At 53.6% G+C, this 16,092-nt stretch overlaps 10 protein-coding genes across 10 annotated transcripts; 6 read left to right on the forward strand and 4 right to left on the reverse strand.

Moving 5' to 3' along the window:
- The first annotated feature begins 379 nt into the window (after nucleotides 1-379).
- Nucleotides 380-1,697, forward strand: SNOG_02365 (hypothetical protein). Its single transcript, XM_001792920.1, has 2 exons — nucleotides 380-1,004; nucleotides 1,064-1,697. The coding sequence occupies exons 1-2, from the start codon at nucleotides 929-931 to the stop codon at nucleotides 1,576-1,578; spliced, it is 591 nt and encodes a 196-aa protein (XP_001792972.1). The 5' UTR covers nucleotides 380-928; the 3' UTR covers nucleotides 1,579-1,697.
- A 200-nt stretch (nucleotides 1,698-1,897) lies between these two features.
- SNOG_02366 (hypothetical protein) lies at nucleotides 1,898-2,224 on the forward strand (the record flags this gene model as incomplete). Its single annotated transcript, XM_001792921.1, has 2 exons — nucleotides 1,898-1,977; nucleotides 2,011-2,224. 2 exons carry the CDS (start codon nucleotides 1,898-1,900, stop codon nucleotides 2,222-2,224), a joined length of 294 nt encoding a protein of 97 aa, XP_001792973.1.
- A 1,917-nt stretch (nucleotides 2,225-4,141) lies between these two features.
- Nucleotides 4,142-4,725, forward strand: SNOG_02367 (hypothetical protein; the record flags this gene model as incomplete). The annotated part of the gene is made up of 2 exons (XM_001792922.1): nucleotides 4,142-4,230; nucleotides 4,500-4,725. The coding sequence occupies 2 exons, from the start codon at nucleotides 4,142-4,144 to the stop codon at nucleotides 4,723-4,725; spliced, it is 315 nt and encodes a 104-aa protein (XP_001792974.1).
- A 387-nt stretch (nucleotides 4,726-5,112) lies between these two features.
- SNOG_02368 (hypothetical protein) lies at nucleotides 5,113-6,694 on the forward strand (the record flags this gene model as incomplete). The annotated part of the gene is made up of 5 exons (XM_001792923.1): nucleotides 5,113-5,137; nucleotides 5,216-5,295; nucleotides 5,334-5,444; nucleotides 5,502-5,857; nucleotides 6,049-6,694. 5 exons carry the CDS (start codon nucleotides 5,113-5,115, stop codon nucleotides 6,692-6,694), a joined length of 1,218 nt encoding a protein of 405 aa, XP_001792975.1.
- A 315-nt stretch (nucleotides 6,695-7,009) lies between these two features.
- On the reverse strand, nucleotides 7,010-8,463 carry SNOG_02369 (hypothetical protein; the record flags this gene model as incomplete). The annotated part of the gene is made up of 3 exons (XM_001792924.1): nucleotides 7,010-7,954; nucleotides 8,012-8,276; nucleotides 8,331-8,463. The coding sequence occupies 3 exons, from the start codon at nucleotides 8,461-8,463 to the stop codon at nucleotides 7,552-7,554; spliced, it is 801 nt and encodes a 266-aa protein (XP_001792976.1). The 3' UTR covers nucleotides 7,010-7,551.
- Nucleotides 8,464-8,495: 32 nt separating this feature from the next.
- On the reverse strand, nucleotides 8,496-8,908 carry SNOG_02370 (hypothetical protein; the record flags this gene model as incomplete). The annotated part of the gene is made up of 2 exons (XM_001792925.1): nucleotides 8,496-8,636; nucleotides 8,690-8,908. The coding sequence occupies 2 exons, from the start codon at nucleotides 8,906-8,908 to the stop codon at nucleotides 8,496-8,498; spliced, it is 360 nt and encodes a 119-aa protein (XP_001792977.1).
- Nucleotides 8,909-9,603: 695 nt separating this feature from the next.
- On the reverse strand, nucleotides 9,604-11,879 carry SNOG_02371 (hypothetical protein; the record flags this gene model as incomplete). The annotated part of the gene is made up of 2 exons (XM_001792926.1): nucleotides 9,604-11,393; nucleotides 11,462-11,879. The coding sequence occupies 2 exons, from the start codon at nucleotides 11,877-11,879 to the stop codon at nucleotides 9,604-9,606; spliced, it is 2,208 nt and encodes a 735-aa protein (XP_001792978.1).
- A 114-nt stretch (nucleotides 11,880-11,993) lies between these two features.
- SNOG_02372 (hypothetical protein) lies at nucleotides 11,994-12,709 on the forward strand (the record flags this gene model as incomplete). The annotated part of the gene is made up of 3 exons (XM_001792927.1): nucleotides 11,994-12,154; nucleotides 12,288-12,354; nucleotides 12,647-12,709. The coding sequence occupies 3 exons, from the start codon at nucleotides 11,994-11,996 to the stop codon at nucleotides 12,707-12,709; spliced, it is 291 nt and encodes a 96-aa protein (XP_001792979.1).
- Nucleotides 12,710-13,599: 890 nt separating this feature from the next.
- SNOG_02373 (hypothetical protein) lies at nucleotides 13,600-14,866 on the forward strand (the record flags this gene model as incomplete). The annotated part of the gene is made up of 3 exons (XM_001792928.1): nucleotides 13,600-14,037; nucleotides 14,177-14,364; nucleotides 14,464-14,866. 3 exons carry the CDS (start codon nucleotides 13,600-13,602, stop codon nucleotides 14,864-14,866), a joined length of 1,029 nt encoding a protein of 342 aa, XP_001792980.1.
- SNOG_02374 (hypothetical protein) lies at nucleotides 14,500-15,443 on the reverse strand. The gene has a single exon (XM_001792929.1). It carries the CDS (start codon nucleotides 14,897-14,899, stop codon nucleotides 14,531-14,533), a length of 369 nt encoding a protein of 122 aa, XP_001792981.1. The 5' UTR covers nucleotides 14,900-15,443; the 3' UTR covers nucleotides 14,500-14,530.
- Between the last annotated feature and the right edge of the window lie 649 nt (nucleotides 15,444-16,092).

Genomic DNA, 16,092 nt, shown 5'->3' on the forward strand with positions numbered 1-16,092 from the left:
AACATCTTTGGCCCAGTGCTGCTCACTGCCAAACCACTTCGCGCGACCGGCCGAGAGTCTCGTGGGATGGCGCCCTCCTGGGATGTCTTGTCGATGTGCTAACAGGTGCGTGGTAAGCCAATTGGAGTGGCCGAGCTTGTCACGGGTGGCGTTGAAAGTAAGAGTAGAGTACAGTAGTCAACTGGTGGGCCGGGGCACGCTCCGTGATCATTGAAGACCTCTGGCCATGTCGCGTGCCAAGTTTCCCTTTTCTATTACTATGGGCATGGGGTAAGGTGTTCTGTGTTCTGGCATAGACGCGAGGGAGGAAGCGCGGAGTCGGGCTTGGTTCAACGCTGCTCATCAATCTGCATCGCTGCTTCCCTGAGCACAATGTCGCGCCCTGCGCCCTGCATACTGCATACTGCATACTGCAATGCGCCAGGGTAGATGAAATATAAACATGGCTTGCGGACTGTTAAGCACGAGCTGCACCCTTGCTCTCCTGCGAACCCCACGTCATCATGCACCACCACATCGTAGCCCTGGAGTCACAGCATCAGCCTCTCCCCGCTGACGGCTTCGACATCCCCAACACGCTCACTGTGTACCAACGCACAACGCGGGAAGAGCTGCACGACCGCATCCGCGATGCCACCATCCTCATTACGACTACGGTGAAGCTTGACGCCGCCACGCTGCACCCCGAGATAACGCCCCACCTGCAGTACATCGCCATATCAGCCACAGGCACCGACCCTGTCGACCTCGCCGCTGCCAAAGCACGCGGTATACGCGTGACAAATTGCCCTGGTGCGAACCTCGATGCTGTCTCTGAGCATGCCATCAGCTTGTACTTCGCAGCACGGCGGCGCACCGTGCTGCTCGACCGCAAGACTCGGGAACACCCGAGCCGAGTGGAAGAGAGAAGGGCACGCTGAACAAGTACATGCGGCTCCCCGATGGGTCGCCCCCCTTGACTTGCAAGGAGGAAGTGCTCGGGGTCGTCGGATACGGTGGTCTAGGTCAGTGGAGTCTGCTCCGCAGTGGAGACCAGATGTGGCGGTAGACTGATTCATCACAGGACAGCGTATTGCGGGACTGGGGCGCGCTCTGGGCATGAAGGTTCTGGTGGCTGCGCGAAAAACGTCTTCGCCGGGCGGCGCAGAGCCTACACCAAGTCTGGCGAGCGACCGCGTGACGTTTGACCATGTCCTCAAAAGAGCGACCGTGCTTGTCCTATCGCTGCCCCGCGTACCGGAGACAATGAATCTCATTTCCACAGCGGAGCTCGCGCAAATGAATCCCTACGCCGTAATCATAAACATCGCGCGAGGTGGGATTGTGGACGAAGCAGCAGTCGCACAGGCCTTGAAAGACAAGCAGATCGCAGGCTATGCCACGGACGTATATCACGTCGAGCCACTCGACGGACCAGAGGACACGCCCCTTCTCGCCGAAGACGCAAAAGACCTGAACATCACCATGTCCCCGCATCTAGCTTGGTTCTCACAACGCACGTTGAAGAACTTGGGCGACATCTTGAAAGAGACCGTCGAGAGCTGGGCGAAGGGTGAGGAGATCAATGTCATAGTGTGAACATTCTCTCAACTTCTCTTGCGGCGCTTTCACAGCGAGAACAGACTTCGCACTCGCCAAACATATCACAACGAGCGAAAACACTAGATTCGCAATGTAGGAATGCACTACTACCCTCCATTCCCACACCCACCAATTCAGCTATGTGATGCTCCACTAAATCTACGTAAAAGCCTTTCCTCACGAAACACCTCTACTAGCACCTACCCCAACAATCGTCCCTACACGAGTAACACTCCCGCTCACTGCACCATCAATATCTCGCAGCAATAGCAACGCACACACTCGTGCAGTAACCTCCTAATCCAAGGAGCCCATCATGTCCTGGCTATGCTGCGCCTGCGCCGCCGCGAACCGCGGCGAACCCATCAACGCCCGTAACTCGGAGCCACAGACTAGGTGCGCTTATTGTAAGCATTGGACGTGTTGGAGGTGTCGGTATGCCGATTATGAGGAGCATTATACGCCGGCGCCAGTGGCTGTTCGACGGACTGTAAGGGGAAGGGGGGTGCAGGGGATGACTGGGAGAGGTGGAGGTGGGAGGGGGTGTAGAGGGGTGGTTAACGAGGGTGTTGGGTGGGAGAGGGAGTATGAGAAGAGGGTACAGAGGGGGAAGGATGAGGAGAGGTGTTGTGTGGTTATGTGAATGGAGGGGGTTTGAGGTGTATACAAGTTTAGGTGACGAGCGATTGGGGGTTTTGAAGAGTTGGAATGTGAATGTGGGTGTCTTTCCAGCGTTCGAAGTTTGAAGTGAAGTCCGGCTGAGTGATTCTTGGTCGTGACATAGCTCACAAGCGGAAACTCAGTGACCGGCGCGCAGCCAAAACGTCCACGCAACCCACGACTCACGACAGCGTGATTGTCACTAAGTAGCACAAGTACTTAGGTACTTGAGCCTGACTCACCGGCACCTTCCATCACCTGCAGCGAACGCCTCCATCAGCAAATATTATCAATGCCACTTACTCAATCCCAAACCCATACACATACGCTGCTACCTCGAACATTCTTCTCGAGATGTCATACTAGGCATGCTGTCAATGTCGGCACTGCAACGACGGCGAACCTGTAAAGGCAGACAGTGAGCGAACAAAGGTGTGTGGACCGCAAGCATTGGACTTGTGAGTCTCGCTTTATGTGCGTGGAAGTGGACAGTAGAGATAGGAGGGAGGCAATGGAACGGTGTAGTGGTAGTGAAGGCAGGAGAAGCTTGGTGGATAAAACTATTCTTTTTGTTATGAATCTCATTCAAAAAGATTGACTGCATGGTCCGGTGTCAGATGGCGGGTGAGCAACTACGCAGTGAGTCGACAGCACCTCCTGCGCGTAGGACTTGCGCGTAAAAGCGATATAACTAGAAATCTTAATAAACGCGTTGGTCTTAGTAGTTGAAAAGATAAGTACGAGTATTTTGATCTTCTGACTTGGGCAGGCATGCGTCAGTATACTCTAGTCGTGACTCTCTCACCAACACATGTGTGACTGGAGATGTTGCAGGAGTCACTCTGGAAGTATAGATAAGCTAACACCACCACGGTAACTTTCACTCTTACTTCGAGTTCAATCGTCAGCCCAGTTGTATAGTCTATCTACAGCACGATACCTGCTATCAAAGTATCTCATTATCAATCACCGTGCGGGAAACCCTCAAGCCGCTGTTTGTAGCCTCTTCATCAATGTCTTTCGAAGTCTATACCAACCAGAAATTTGACAATTGGTTTTGTTGCAAGTGCGGAGAGAAAATACCTAATAAGACAGGAAATTTATGCCCGGAACGGACATGCCAACATACAAGTTGCGCGACGTGTGGAGAGTTATCTGTGTCGAGAGAACGCCCCGGCAATTCTAGTCCTGTGAGCTCACTGCACGAAAATCACATAGAAGGTCCATATCACGTTCCTACGCAAATCGCGCATGTTGCGCCGTCTCCCTCACCAAAGGTGGTGAACAATCAGGCTCCAGGATACGATTCACATCTTACAAAACAAGCGCGGGGATATGGAGACAGTGTACAACAGTCAAAGGGCTTCGAATTCCTCGGCGATGTGCCGCAGGACAAAAGCATTAATGACCATCGGGGGTCTGCGTGTTGTGTAATTCTGTAGACGTATGAGAAATGTCAAATGGTAGCTTTCTGCAATTGCACACTTCTATCGTTTGTAAAATGTACTCCACTTGATCCAAGTACTCCTTGTCTAAAGCGTCACGAAATACCCGACAAGTTTTACGCGTCGCAAGTCTTTTCCTAGATTCGACGCAAATGTGTCCAGGACCTAAGTCCAAAGAAAATGTGGCTGTGAGGAGTATCTCCGGGCGTTTGCAGAGATGTGGGCAGAAACTTAAAGACGTTACCAAGCATAGAGTGAAGAATAATACACCAAGCCAGTTTTAGGCCTCCTTCATCGCGGTAGAACTTCAGTGTGGCACCAATACGGGCGGATTCCGCCTTGTTGGTTGACTAGACAGAAATGACGGAGCAATTGCATTTGGATGATTTGTGGCGTTGCGGGGATGTGAAATCCGCTTCACGAGGTTCCTAGATACCTTGACGCTGTATGCTATCATGGCAAGACCCTTTCTCGGTTCGTCGATCCAGTGCTTGCCTTGTGAGCGGACTCCCTCACCTATGCGCAAGCGTAAAGACCTCGTCAGGTACGATGCTCAACGGAGCTATTCATGCTCGAGATTGAAAGGTAGCAATGCGTCACAAGTAGATAGTGAGTGCAGATCGCAGGATAATGTTCGAGTGAGCCCACAGGACGTTGGCGGAAGGGCCCGAACAACTTTGCCCAAATAGGCATAGTTACAGATCATATGCGGAACGTCTGGTCTGGATTTGAACGACTCCTGCTCTAACCCTGGCTCGCGAGTGTTCTCAAACTCCATATTGTGCTCGCCTTTAATCGCTTCTCGATTCGAAGTTCCATTCGAGGTCTACTGGTCTTGCCACACCTCTCGCTGCCTATCTTCGCATCCGTGGTGCTGGAACATGAACTTGTCCAGTGGTGCAACTGGAGGACCTTTAAATCTCTTCACTCCGAGGACACGAAGCCAGCTGAGCTCATAGTGATGCGGTCAGCAGATGTCGCGCGGAAGAAAATCCGTGCCTTCTCTGCTGGCAACTTCGTGGACCTCAGTGCGGTCTAAGTGGATACGAGGTTATTCACAACACAGTTGTGGTGTGACAGATGACATCTTGGAAACCTCTTCCCAATTGAAGTAGGCTCTCTGTAACTATGTAGCATATACAATTTGTTGAGCTCTATTGCGGCACAAACTTCCGCTTTCGCATGGCCAATTGGCAACGGATCAGGGCGGATAGATCAACAATCCCGCGGTCACTTCAACCAAATCTGCGTGTTCTTCCCGCTGCTATCCGTACAGGTTGAAGTCATCTTGCATATTCGTCCGGGCCATCGGTAAGAATAGTGGTAGTCAATTGGTGACTATGACCGCACTGAGAACAGTACTTAGGCTCGGGGCAGACCTCCTCATGTGTCCTCGCATTAAGCTCGCATAGCTGCCAACGCTGCCATGACACAGACACTCGAAGATGCCAGTACGTCGACCGATACGAAGTGCCTTACCAGCAACTCAATTTCCTCAAACAATCGCTGACCAAACCCTATCCTGGCAGTGAACAATGTGGACATTTCTCCGTCTCATGAGGCGAAGAAGGCCAGACGCAATCTACAGGAGTATTTTGTCAGTGCATTGGTGTGATTAACAAAACGATGCTGACTCTACACAGATAGGCCCTCGAGATCTCACACGACATTCGAAATGGCCGCGGGCACTTCGGATGCATGGCAGCGTCACACCCAAGATTCTTCTTCGCACAATTCTCATTGGTCTTTGGTCTGCAGGTATTACGGCAATTTCACAGAGAGTGCACGAAAGTAAAGCTATGTCTCACTTCTCAGCTTGAAGCTATACTGATCCCCACAGTCAATATCCATCCTGTCGTAGCGACCGTTCTTGGTATCCTCGTCGGCTTCTCACTTAGTCTTCGAAGCTCCACCGCTTACGAGCGTTACATGGAGGGACGAAAAGTGTGGAGTAACTTGACTGGTATATCAGCAACGCTCGCCCGCAATATCTGGTGCCACGCGAAAGAGAGAGATGGCGAAGATGGGAAGAGGGATCTCCTCGCTAAAGTCTCTTTTCTCAACCTCATTACGGCGTTCGCCTTAGCGCTCAAACACAAAGTCCGCTTTGAGCCCTATACGCAGTATGAGGATCTTTTCGATCTCGTTAACCACCTCGACACATATGCAAAGTATGCAGGCAAGCCGCGGACAAAAACCACTAGACCCAATACATGGACGAAGATCAAATACCTTCTAAGAATCGCCGAAACAAATCCTCGAAAAGAACTTAAGCGAGCGAAGCGTCCTCTGGGTAACCTGTACGTACCCCTTTCACTGAGCTGAAGCATACCACAAACATTGACTTCGAGCCCACGTCCAGGCCATCCGAGATCCTAGCGTACATGAACGCATACGTCCAAGAGATTGTAGACAACGGGACCTTCCCCCTCGCCGCCATCCAAGGCAAAGCCGTCGCCAACATCCAAACATTCGACGACATTCTCGTCACCGCAGACCGCATCCTCAACACACCCCTGCCCATCGCCTACACCATTGCCATATCCCAAATCACATGGATCTACGTCATCACCCTGCCCCTCCAACTCGTCAAGCTCATGGGCTGGGCCAACATCCCCGTCACCATGATCTCCGCATACATCATCCTGGGCTACGCCGCCATCGGCAACGAGATCGAAAACCCCTTTGGCACCGAAGTCAACGACCTCCCGCTAGAACTCTACTGCGCGCAGATTGCATCCGACATTGCGATCATCTCGTCGCGGCCCCCCGCGCGCATCGAGGACTACGCGTTCCATCCGGATAACAAGCCGCTGTATCCGATCAGCACGTCCGGGCCGAAGTATTGGCCCGACGCGGATATCGAGGATATCGGGGATGCACTCAGGACCCGCGCGCTGATTAGCAAGCCTGCGATGTGGCGCAGGCAGTCGCTGATTAGTGGCAAGTTTCCGCTGGTGAGGGATCGGTCGGTGGGAGGGTCGACGCTGAATACACAAGGTATGTGAACATGTTGGTGGAAATGTGGCGGTGTAGTAGACTGACTCTTTTTTCGGTGTAGTGAGTAGGCCCACGCATGGTGTGCCGGCGACTGCGGATGTGAGGTGGGCAGATGATGGCGCGGATGGAGGCGGGGAAGGCGGAGATTGAAAGGGCTGGTGTTTGTGACACTCATTTGAAGAAGAAGCAATACCCAGTTCATCTTTATGACAGTGTGTAGGCCTTCATTGCCATTCTTTAATAACGGCCATATCCGCGTGGCCATGAAGATGATTCCGGCCCGTAAGGTATGTCTTCTGATGTATACTATTATCATTTGTGAGTTACGATTTTAACACTGTATTTTCTTCAAGATACCCTATTCCACGAGGTATAACACCATGACCCGTTCCCTTGCATACCCATATACCCCGCCAAGAGTAAGCAGTCCCCGCAAGCCCGCGCCATGAACACAACCAGTATCATCCCAGTATATTATCGTGAGTATGCCTTCCAAGTCCCTATTCGATAAGAAAGCGTCGTGTTTCGTGCAACATCCCCTTCCTCTGTGTTTCATGTTGTTATTATGTAGTTGTGTGGTCGTGATTTCGTCAACGTCGTGGTACTATGTGATGCCATTACGGTCGGGTGACCCATGCTCGCATTGTTGTGTGTTATTGTCCCTGTGTGTAGGAGTTCTACGCAGGACGTTGCGCATGTCGACCTCGGGGGCAGAAGCCGCAGCATGAGTGGGTATGAGGTAGGATGATTCCGCCGCTCTCATGCGTCGTTGAAGTGTGCGATTCGGGGTGTTCCTCACGAACGCCAATCCATCGATCCCTCCTCTCCTGAGTCTCTCATTTTCTCATCGTAGCTCCCCCTGCTCTCACCGTGCCTTCAGAATCGGCACAATGCTATCATTCCTCTGCAGCATCTCACTGCACCCCGACACCGACGCCGAGCCATAACTCCGACACGGCATCTCGACCTTCTCGCCGTCTGCCAGCGTCTTGTCCGACCCCTCGCAGGGCCCGCTCCAAGTCCGCGCTGTCTTGCCGTACCATCCGAAGCTCCGCTCTTGATATCCGGTGAGGCCGAACCAGCCCTTGAAATACGCGTTCAGCGCAGGCGCGGATGCACATATGATGGAAACGTTTGTTTCGACGGCGGTCGCGACCCAGGAGCCCAGGGCTTCCCAGGTGATGTCGTAGGTGGGCGAGGGGTTGAGTCTGGTGTAGTAGAGGAGGCGGTGGGCGTAGTGGATTCGGAGGGCGCCGGTTGCGCAGACACTAGAACGCGTGTTAGGACTGGTACTACGCTTTCAATGCACGTAAAGCTACACTTACGCAAGACCCAGGAGGAATACACAGGCTAGTCCAATTTTCTGCCGAAGTGGGAGACGCAGCTTGTACACGACGAACATGGGCAACATGCATGCGAGGAAGTCTTGGGCGGTGCTGATGGAGATGACGGCGACGAGGTAGATGACTTCATCGACGCATTTGTACTCGTGTGTGCGCAGCCAGGACGTGGTGAAGCGGTACCAGTAGGCTTCGACGGGGTCGCAGGTGAAGATCAATGCGAGTATAGTTGCCGGTCCGTAGAGTGCGACTGGTTTCGATTGTTAGTGATTGTTAGTATGTGAGAGACTGACAGAAGACGTACCGAAGACGATGCTGGCCCAGATGCATATAAGTAGTGGGCGACTGAGGACGGAGGATGTGATGCGTCGGTAGAACATGAGGATAGAGAGCTTCGTGAGCGTCGTCGTCCCGATGTAAATTACTTCCATTGCCATTGTAATCTTGATTTAATCAGTCTTGTTTGTTCCTAGCAGATGCATTCAAATGTGGGGTTGTTTACCTGTCTCACGGTGATGTGCGTCCTAGGCGTCTGGTCCCAAATATGCAGTTGAAACCCATACACCCTCAACGCCAACACGGTCGATATCGTCAATCCTAAGAGTCCGGGCTTTACAACTATTAGCACTCTTCTCATACTATTCAACGAGTTCCGATACATACCATAGAGGCGATAATGAGCCAATCATCCCACCCCGCCGTCCTCTTAATCCCAAACCTCGCCCACAACCTCGCCACCACAACACAACTCGTAACAACGCACATGAAGATAATGCCCGCAGGCGCGCCCCATCCTCTCGTCTCCGGATCCACGTAGTTGGGCGCAGGCCAAGTGTGATGTCCTCCATCAGCAGGCGGAAACAAGGCTGGAAGCGGCACCATAGTAGCGGGTCGTTGGATGTGGAGCTCTCACTACGCCGCCATGGAAGTGTGGGGAAGACAAAATGAAGAATATCTCATCATGTGGGGAAATAGCAATGATAGCGAAAGATATTCGGGCGTTTGTGGACGGCTGCCGGATCCCGATGTTGCCAACCTCCCTATCGTGCGGTGAGGACGACTGTCAGCACACAGAAACTGGGCGGGAACACGCAAAGGTAGGTTTAGCGGGCGCTAAGGGATCGATCCTGGGCTATGGCGATCGGCTGTGCGGTTCCAATGGTCTCTTTGGCTGTGAGCAAGGGATGAGGGGCGGCACGTGTAAATAAGGTTTGTTAGTAGGGCCGACTATAAATACGACCTCGGGCTGAAGGCGTCACGGCGGAGTGAGATTGAGATACGAAGAGACGCTGTGATAGGACGCCCTGAGATAGTTTGTGTATGAGTAGGTTTTTGGCATAGAGTGTAGATATGAGTGTAATGAGGTGCGCTGTTTTGAGTTCGACGATTTGTGGAGAATTAATGACTTCATGGGCATGAGACGACACGGTATTGCCTGCGATACGAAAGCTTTGAGTTTGCATTACAATCGGGGCCGTTCTTCCATTCCCTTTGCAATGTTCCTCGATACCCAGTCGCTTATGGCCACTGTACCAAGAGTTAGCAAATAACCCAGAATCAGACAGGGGAACACGCGGTTACTTACTGTTGGTCACCATTGGATTAACGCCAGAGGCACTTGGGAACACGCTCGCATCCGTCACGTACACGCCCTCAGTGCCCCATACTTTTCCTTGCGGATCAACAACCCCGTCTTTCTCCCTTGCACTCATGCGACACGTGCCCATCTGATGGGCTGACACAAACACGCTCTCTGGCGTGGGGAAACCTCTGGCTTTGACTTCGGCTAGCCAAGCCTGGAACTCGGTGTCATTTATACCGTCGCCAGATTGCGGTACAGAAGGGTCTCGCTTGAATGGTCGCATGCCCGGGATGACTGTGAAGATTTCGGTCGCGCCTTCGACATATTGGATCTTGGCCAGCGCAAGCAAGCCTTCCATAATGTGTTGCTTTGCGACTTTACTCGGCGAATATTGGAATCGTACGCGACCATCCACCGGATCAGGATAAACGCGTCCAGTGTCTTTCTCCTTCGCAAGCGAAATGTATCCAACCATGTGTTTGAGTCTGGCAGCATCGAGCTTGTATTGCAGTCCGCCCTTCCAGTCGAGCCAGATGAGCCAACTCGATGGTATCATATTCGTAGCCTCAAGCTTAACGCCATGGCCCTTACCATCGAGGTTCTCATATTCATTGACAACGGATGTGAGGATGCCGCCTTCCCAAGGCTTGATCTCTTCGGGGTGAATAGCGCCCAGGACTGCCACTGGGTGGACTGCAAGGTTGCGGCCAATTTGTGGGTTTGTCAGGCCAGAACGAAGGAGGAGAAGAGGAGACTGCATGGTTCCTGCTGACACAATAACGCGCTTGGCATTGATGAGGACTTTGCGGGTGATAAGAGGAGCGCCGGCAACACCGCCATTGGCGTCTCTAGATGTCCATGTGCCCTGAAGACCGGTTGCGACTCTCTTTCCGCCCTTGTTGGAGAACACAATCTTCTCGGCGTCAAAGCCTTCGATAAAGTTTGCGCCTGCACGAGCAGCATCTGGGAGGTATGACACGGAGGGACCTTGCTTCTCGCAAGACCCGCAACCGAATGTGCAGTACCCACAGTAATGTTGAGCTCCACCAGTGTTTTGCGGGACAGGCTTATGTGACCAGCCAAGTTTCCTGGCGCCTTCGAGGAGTTTGACGTTTGCGGGGTTGTGCTTGATGAAATCTGCGGACACGCCCATGCGGTTACACACGCGATCTAGCGCCTCTTGATACTCGGCGGAGGTGAAGAATGGTAAACCATTGTCAGCCCATTCGCGGCGGACGTAGCCTTGCGTCTGGAGAGAGGCACTCCAGTTCACTGTTCCGCCGCCACCCCATGACTGTCCAGCCACTATGCTAGTCGAAGTGTCATCCGAACTGATGAAGGCGCCGTTCATGAAAAGGTGGTTCCATCCATGGGACTCTGCCATTGGGTAATGGTCTGGAGACCAATGGTAAGCCTTTTCAGCAACAATCACGCGGAATCCGGCCTCTGCTAAGTTCTTTGCGCTCACACCACCGCCACACCCACTACCAACAATAATCACGTCCGTCTCGATGATTTCGGGGTTGTCGCCTGGTGGGAATTGGAGGAATTCATAGTCGTAACCTTTGCCTGGTTGCATGCCAACAGGCACACGGGGCACGCCCAGGACACGTCGAAGGGACGGAGTGATCTTGATCCATGTCTGCTTGGTCAGGACAGACAGTGACCGGTGGAGTTGACGGAGAACGCCTATTCTTGCGGTCGACCAGCCGAAAACAATTGCCTCTCTTATGTGGGCTGGCTGCTCGCTGATGGGCGTCAGATAGCCAGTGAGTGCAAGTGACCCTGCGCGAGTACTGCTCTATTATTAGACATTGTTCTTGTTTAGTATTCATGTTCTTCAACAGCATTGCGTGGAATGACGCTGGTGACAATGCTGGATAGGTTGACATACTCGAGAATATTCAGCACCATGAACAATTCTTTCTTCGTTGACTGCGGCATATACATGGCAAAAATCCTCTGCAGCTCCTCCTTGAAAGCTGGATTTGATGATGCATTTTCGGCGAGATATTCTGTGACAGCTGTTTCTGCACTGGGGTCGTCCTCGGGCGTGAGAGCTCTGAGTGCGCTGACGGCTGTCGAGTACGCATTGTCTGCGACCGCAATCTCTACACGTGCATTGGCGACCGATGCGGGTTTGATAGAGGGTATCACAGCGTCGGATATGGCCAAGAGTGTCTTCCACTGGGCGGCTGTCAGCGGGTCCTCCGATGGCAGAGGTGGCAAAGGGGTCGCCTTTGGCGACACGGCTTGAGTCGGCAGAGACATGTCGAGCGATACGGCTCAGCGATGGAGCGAGGTTTCAATGAGGCTGTTGTATTGATAGCGACCTACGCGAGACGCAGGGGCAGTTGTCTGTTATCCGTCCCCAGTTTACCCCAGATGTCTTCCCCGCGTACGGCGTGGTCGCTCGTCCAAGGTGTGCATGTGGGTGCCGAGGCTTCATCTGACTTCGCGCGACGTGAAAAAGAGACGCCACTCAGTCACCAGCCACTCGGGCGCCACACGTCCAAGCGTTGTAATGCCGACAATCTGCCATCCTGGTAAGTTAGCATCGGCTGGTCGGCCAATGCATTTCTCTCGAGACACCTCGACGTTGATTGGCTAGGGGGTCGTGCGGTGAAGTCGTCTGGCAGAATGACTCCGAATGAGTGCGTGCGATACTTCCATAATCAGGTGGGTAGCCTGCATCGGGCTGCACTGCGCCTGCGATGGCGAACCATGGGCCCTGGCGAACTCTCTCGTGAGCAATGATCAGTCGTACGTTGTAGAAGATAGAAATCTATACCGCGTCGCATTGCAGCTGGAATGCGAATTTAGCCTCGCCGACGGCGTAATGTGTGCATTGACCGGGTTCCCTCGAGCTGCGTTGGGATTGCCCCTCCAGTTTCGAGCGAGGGTAATGAGCGCGGCTCACCTGCCATGCTCATGCCCTGCCTCGTTACGAAGACGACCGTGAACGTCGGTTGTGACTTCAGCGATGAACATGTTGCTACATCATAATGGGTCGTAAGATTGGCGCTTGACGAATGCAGGACGTGTTCATCGCGCTGCGGAGAGAAGCATCGGAGAAGCGGTGCACGCGAAGTTCACCATGAACCAGGGTACTGATAAGGAAACGGGCTAACGATAGTGGGGCCTGCCGTTGAAAGTACGGCAGCGAGACAACAGCGTCGCGCGACATGGCATGGGCGCACACGGGCGTTGCTTTTGCGCTGAGCCGAAAGAGGCGTTTGCGGAGAATATGCTCCTGCAAATGCGGCCTGCTTTCACATTGTGTTGTGAGGCAGCATCGCAAGGCGGAGGTGAGCGACGTTTCGTTGACACAAAAAAATGATAGATGATGGTCGCTCGCCGGTCTCATGCCGACGGCGCCAAGGGGCCGGGGTGTGTTCGCGCCAGTACGTAGTTGGCCTTCGGACCATCGCCTTGAGCCGCCGTTGTGGGCAAGGTGGTCTACAGTCTAAATGAATACTACTGCCCTCTACCTAAGGGCCTCTCCCCAGATATTCCTCCGCAACCTCACGCTCACGCTCACGCGACACATACCCTCAAACCCGCCCTCTCTCTCACGCTTACAGCCGATGCACTGTTGAGTTTGCACCAGCAGTCGCATCTGTAGGCCCCGGCGTTCGTAGCACCGCTGTTATCGCTCGCGGTGCCTCTCCGACCAATCGACGCCGACGTTTATACCAACGCAAGAGCCGCATATCTGTCTCGCCAGGGTAGATCGTTGCACCGCCGTATTGGCCTGATTGCTTGCCGGTCCCGAATTGGGCTTTTGCTGCACCTGCCTGCCTGAGACGATAGAGCCATTCATTCGCAGAGGGCGCTCAGGAATCCAACACCCTCACCGCCGTTCCGTCCTTATCACAGCGACCGTTTCGCGCGCCGCATAACAGCCCTCGGCAGCCGTAGAAGTCCGTCTTCGCATCTTGTTTTCGTCCTCGACTTCGACTTCGACTTCGCCCTCAAACCCCGCCCCGCCATGGCAACCCAGTTCTCTACAGCGACTGCCATTCCACAGCACGCGCCATACCAGCACCACGCATATCGCAAGTCGACACAGTACTCGCCAAACGCGTCGACTGTGAACACGCCCATGAACGTCTCGCCCACATCTCCGCGCACAACGTCGGCACTGCCTCTGCAGCGACACCAGGGCATATACCAGCCACGTACAGCCATCGGCATCCCCGCAGCCCTGCGAAAGACAGAGAAGCCCAGCAGCAAGTCACCACCCAAGCTTGACTCCGGTGTCGGCTCTCCAAACAGCGGCTGGCAGGTCAATGGCGGTCTGCAGCGTACTGGCACCGACGAGAGTGCCACGCCCAGCTCTCGAGTCGGCAACGAGGACATGCTCAGCATCTACAACCAAGAACCACTGTCGCCAACGTCCGGCCCCATCACCCGCAACCACTGGCAGGTATGTTTGCTACTCTTTTCCTTCCAATCTCTATGCCGCTATTAGCCTTGCCCATCTTTTATTTGTCGCGTGCTCGGTTCCGCATTGGCGCCTGCTCTTACGTACATACGTGAGAGTGGATCCTCTTAGCGTGGCCTAGGTCTGGCTTCCCGCTGTATGCGCAGCCGGGCGTCTCGCCGCGCTGCATCTCAACACGAACATCGATGCAACCTCGAGGGGCACCACCACCAGCGCCGATGACGCGCTCTGGTGGCTGCTGAGAGCGATACAAAAATTCGAGGTGGAAGGCTTGGCAACGCTTTTGCTTGCCAGCCAGCTCGCTTCGTTGTACCACCTCTGCTTTCGTTCCCCACGCTAGTGGCGTTGCCCGATGCAGGGTAACGCCTCGGTCTCCATTATTCCTGTCCGGGCCCATGCTCGTAATAGGTTCCAGACCAACCGTACTGACGAACCTATTCAGGCCGACAGCTCCACTCCAGTATGCTCGGCATCCTCATGCCAGGAACCCTTCGGCTTTTTCCAGCGCCGCCACCACTGCAGAAAGTGCGGTGGCATTTTCTGCTGGCAGCACTCGTCCAAGCAAGTCCGTCTCGATGAGCTGGCTCGGTTCCACCCAGATGGAGTCTTGCACCGCGCATGTGACCGTTGCCACGGCTCTTTCCGCGAGTGGGAACATCTTCGTTCGAGCCGTACTAACAGCGAGAGCTCCGAGAATAGCGCAGCGGCTATTGAAATCGAGGCGCCCGCTCCGGCAAAGCGTCCAGAGAACCCTCGCGTCGGCAGCATTGCTCAAAGCTTTCAGGGTGCCTGGAACTGGAGCACATTCTGAGCTCGTCTTACTTTCTTCGACTGGATTGGACATTCCTTGTACATCCTCTCGGCACACTCTTGACTCTGGACGACCAACCCATGTTTTATAGATTTCCAGAAGGCCATGCTCTTCTGTAGCTGACCACTACCATTTCCTTGATAGCTTCTCTGATTGAAGCATCGATACACCTGCATACATCGGCGTCCTGCATCATCGATTCGGCGGTCCTCTGCATCTAAATGCAATTAGCGTTTCCTTCTGCCTCGTAGGCACCTAGACCGGCTTCGTCCTGTTGACGAACGCTGTTACGGCCGTGGACATAACTCTTTTAATGAATGTCGATTGTCGAGCCCATTTTCAGACGGGCTCCGCGACAGCTGGGGAGGAACGAGCGTCGGCGTGGTTGACATGGCGAGGACATTTGTGTTGTTTGTTTGCTATGACTCATTTGAGTCTCGGAATCATGTGTCGTTTTGAGGCCACGGCTTCCACGACGTTAGATGTGGAGTTCGGTGTTGCGGCTGTGAAGGCCGGATAACTGTTTAATGCGAGTATTGGTAACTGCGAATGAATGTCAGAACGATTGATCAAACAAGGGAAAGCTGCAATTAAGTGACTAACAATCTGCTCACCGCACCTTGATGGCGTGATAAAGCTTATGCAGATGTTGTGAAGTGTAGTCTGGCAGCCCAGCTGATACAGCAGATCAAGGTAGAAGCGTCAAAGGGAAAAGAAGGAATGCGAAAGGCATTGATGCCCCGTTGAGTAATAGAAAAAGCAGGTAAGAACCAGCACACAACATGTATGACGATCACCTCACTACCAGAGATTGATGGTGTAACACTGGTAGACCCAGTCTTCGCGGTGCTGGCGCGCTCCGATTGGTCAGCCTTGCCAGGAACCAGGATGGCGTTTTTTTGGTCGCAATCACGACCAAGAACGTCGACGTCTTTGACACATTGATTGAGAGTCACACCACCTGGGCCTAGCTCTCCACAAAAAACTGGCTCAGATATACCTGCCAGCACAAGGTGTCACGATCCAGAGCGTCTCGAGTCGCTTTCGTCATACGTCCCCTTCGTCTACCAGCTTTCGGGGGCGCACTCGCCCCCGCGAAGATATTGCGCACCATGGCGACGACAACGAGTGAAACGCAAGGGAGGGCGAAGCTACATGGTCGCGCATTCTACGAGAGCATTGGGAGTCCGAAACTAGTTCTTGCGCCCATGGTCGAACAGTCAGAG

The sequence above is a fragment of the Parastagonospora nodorum genome, assembly GCF_000146915.1.
Source record: "Parastagonospora nodorum SN15 chromosome Unknown scaffold_3, whole genome shotgun sequence".
Lineage (NCBI taxonomy): Eukaryota > Fungi > Ascomycota > Dothideomycetes > Pleosporales > Phaeosphaeriaceae > Parastagonospora > Parastagonospora nodorum.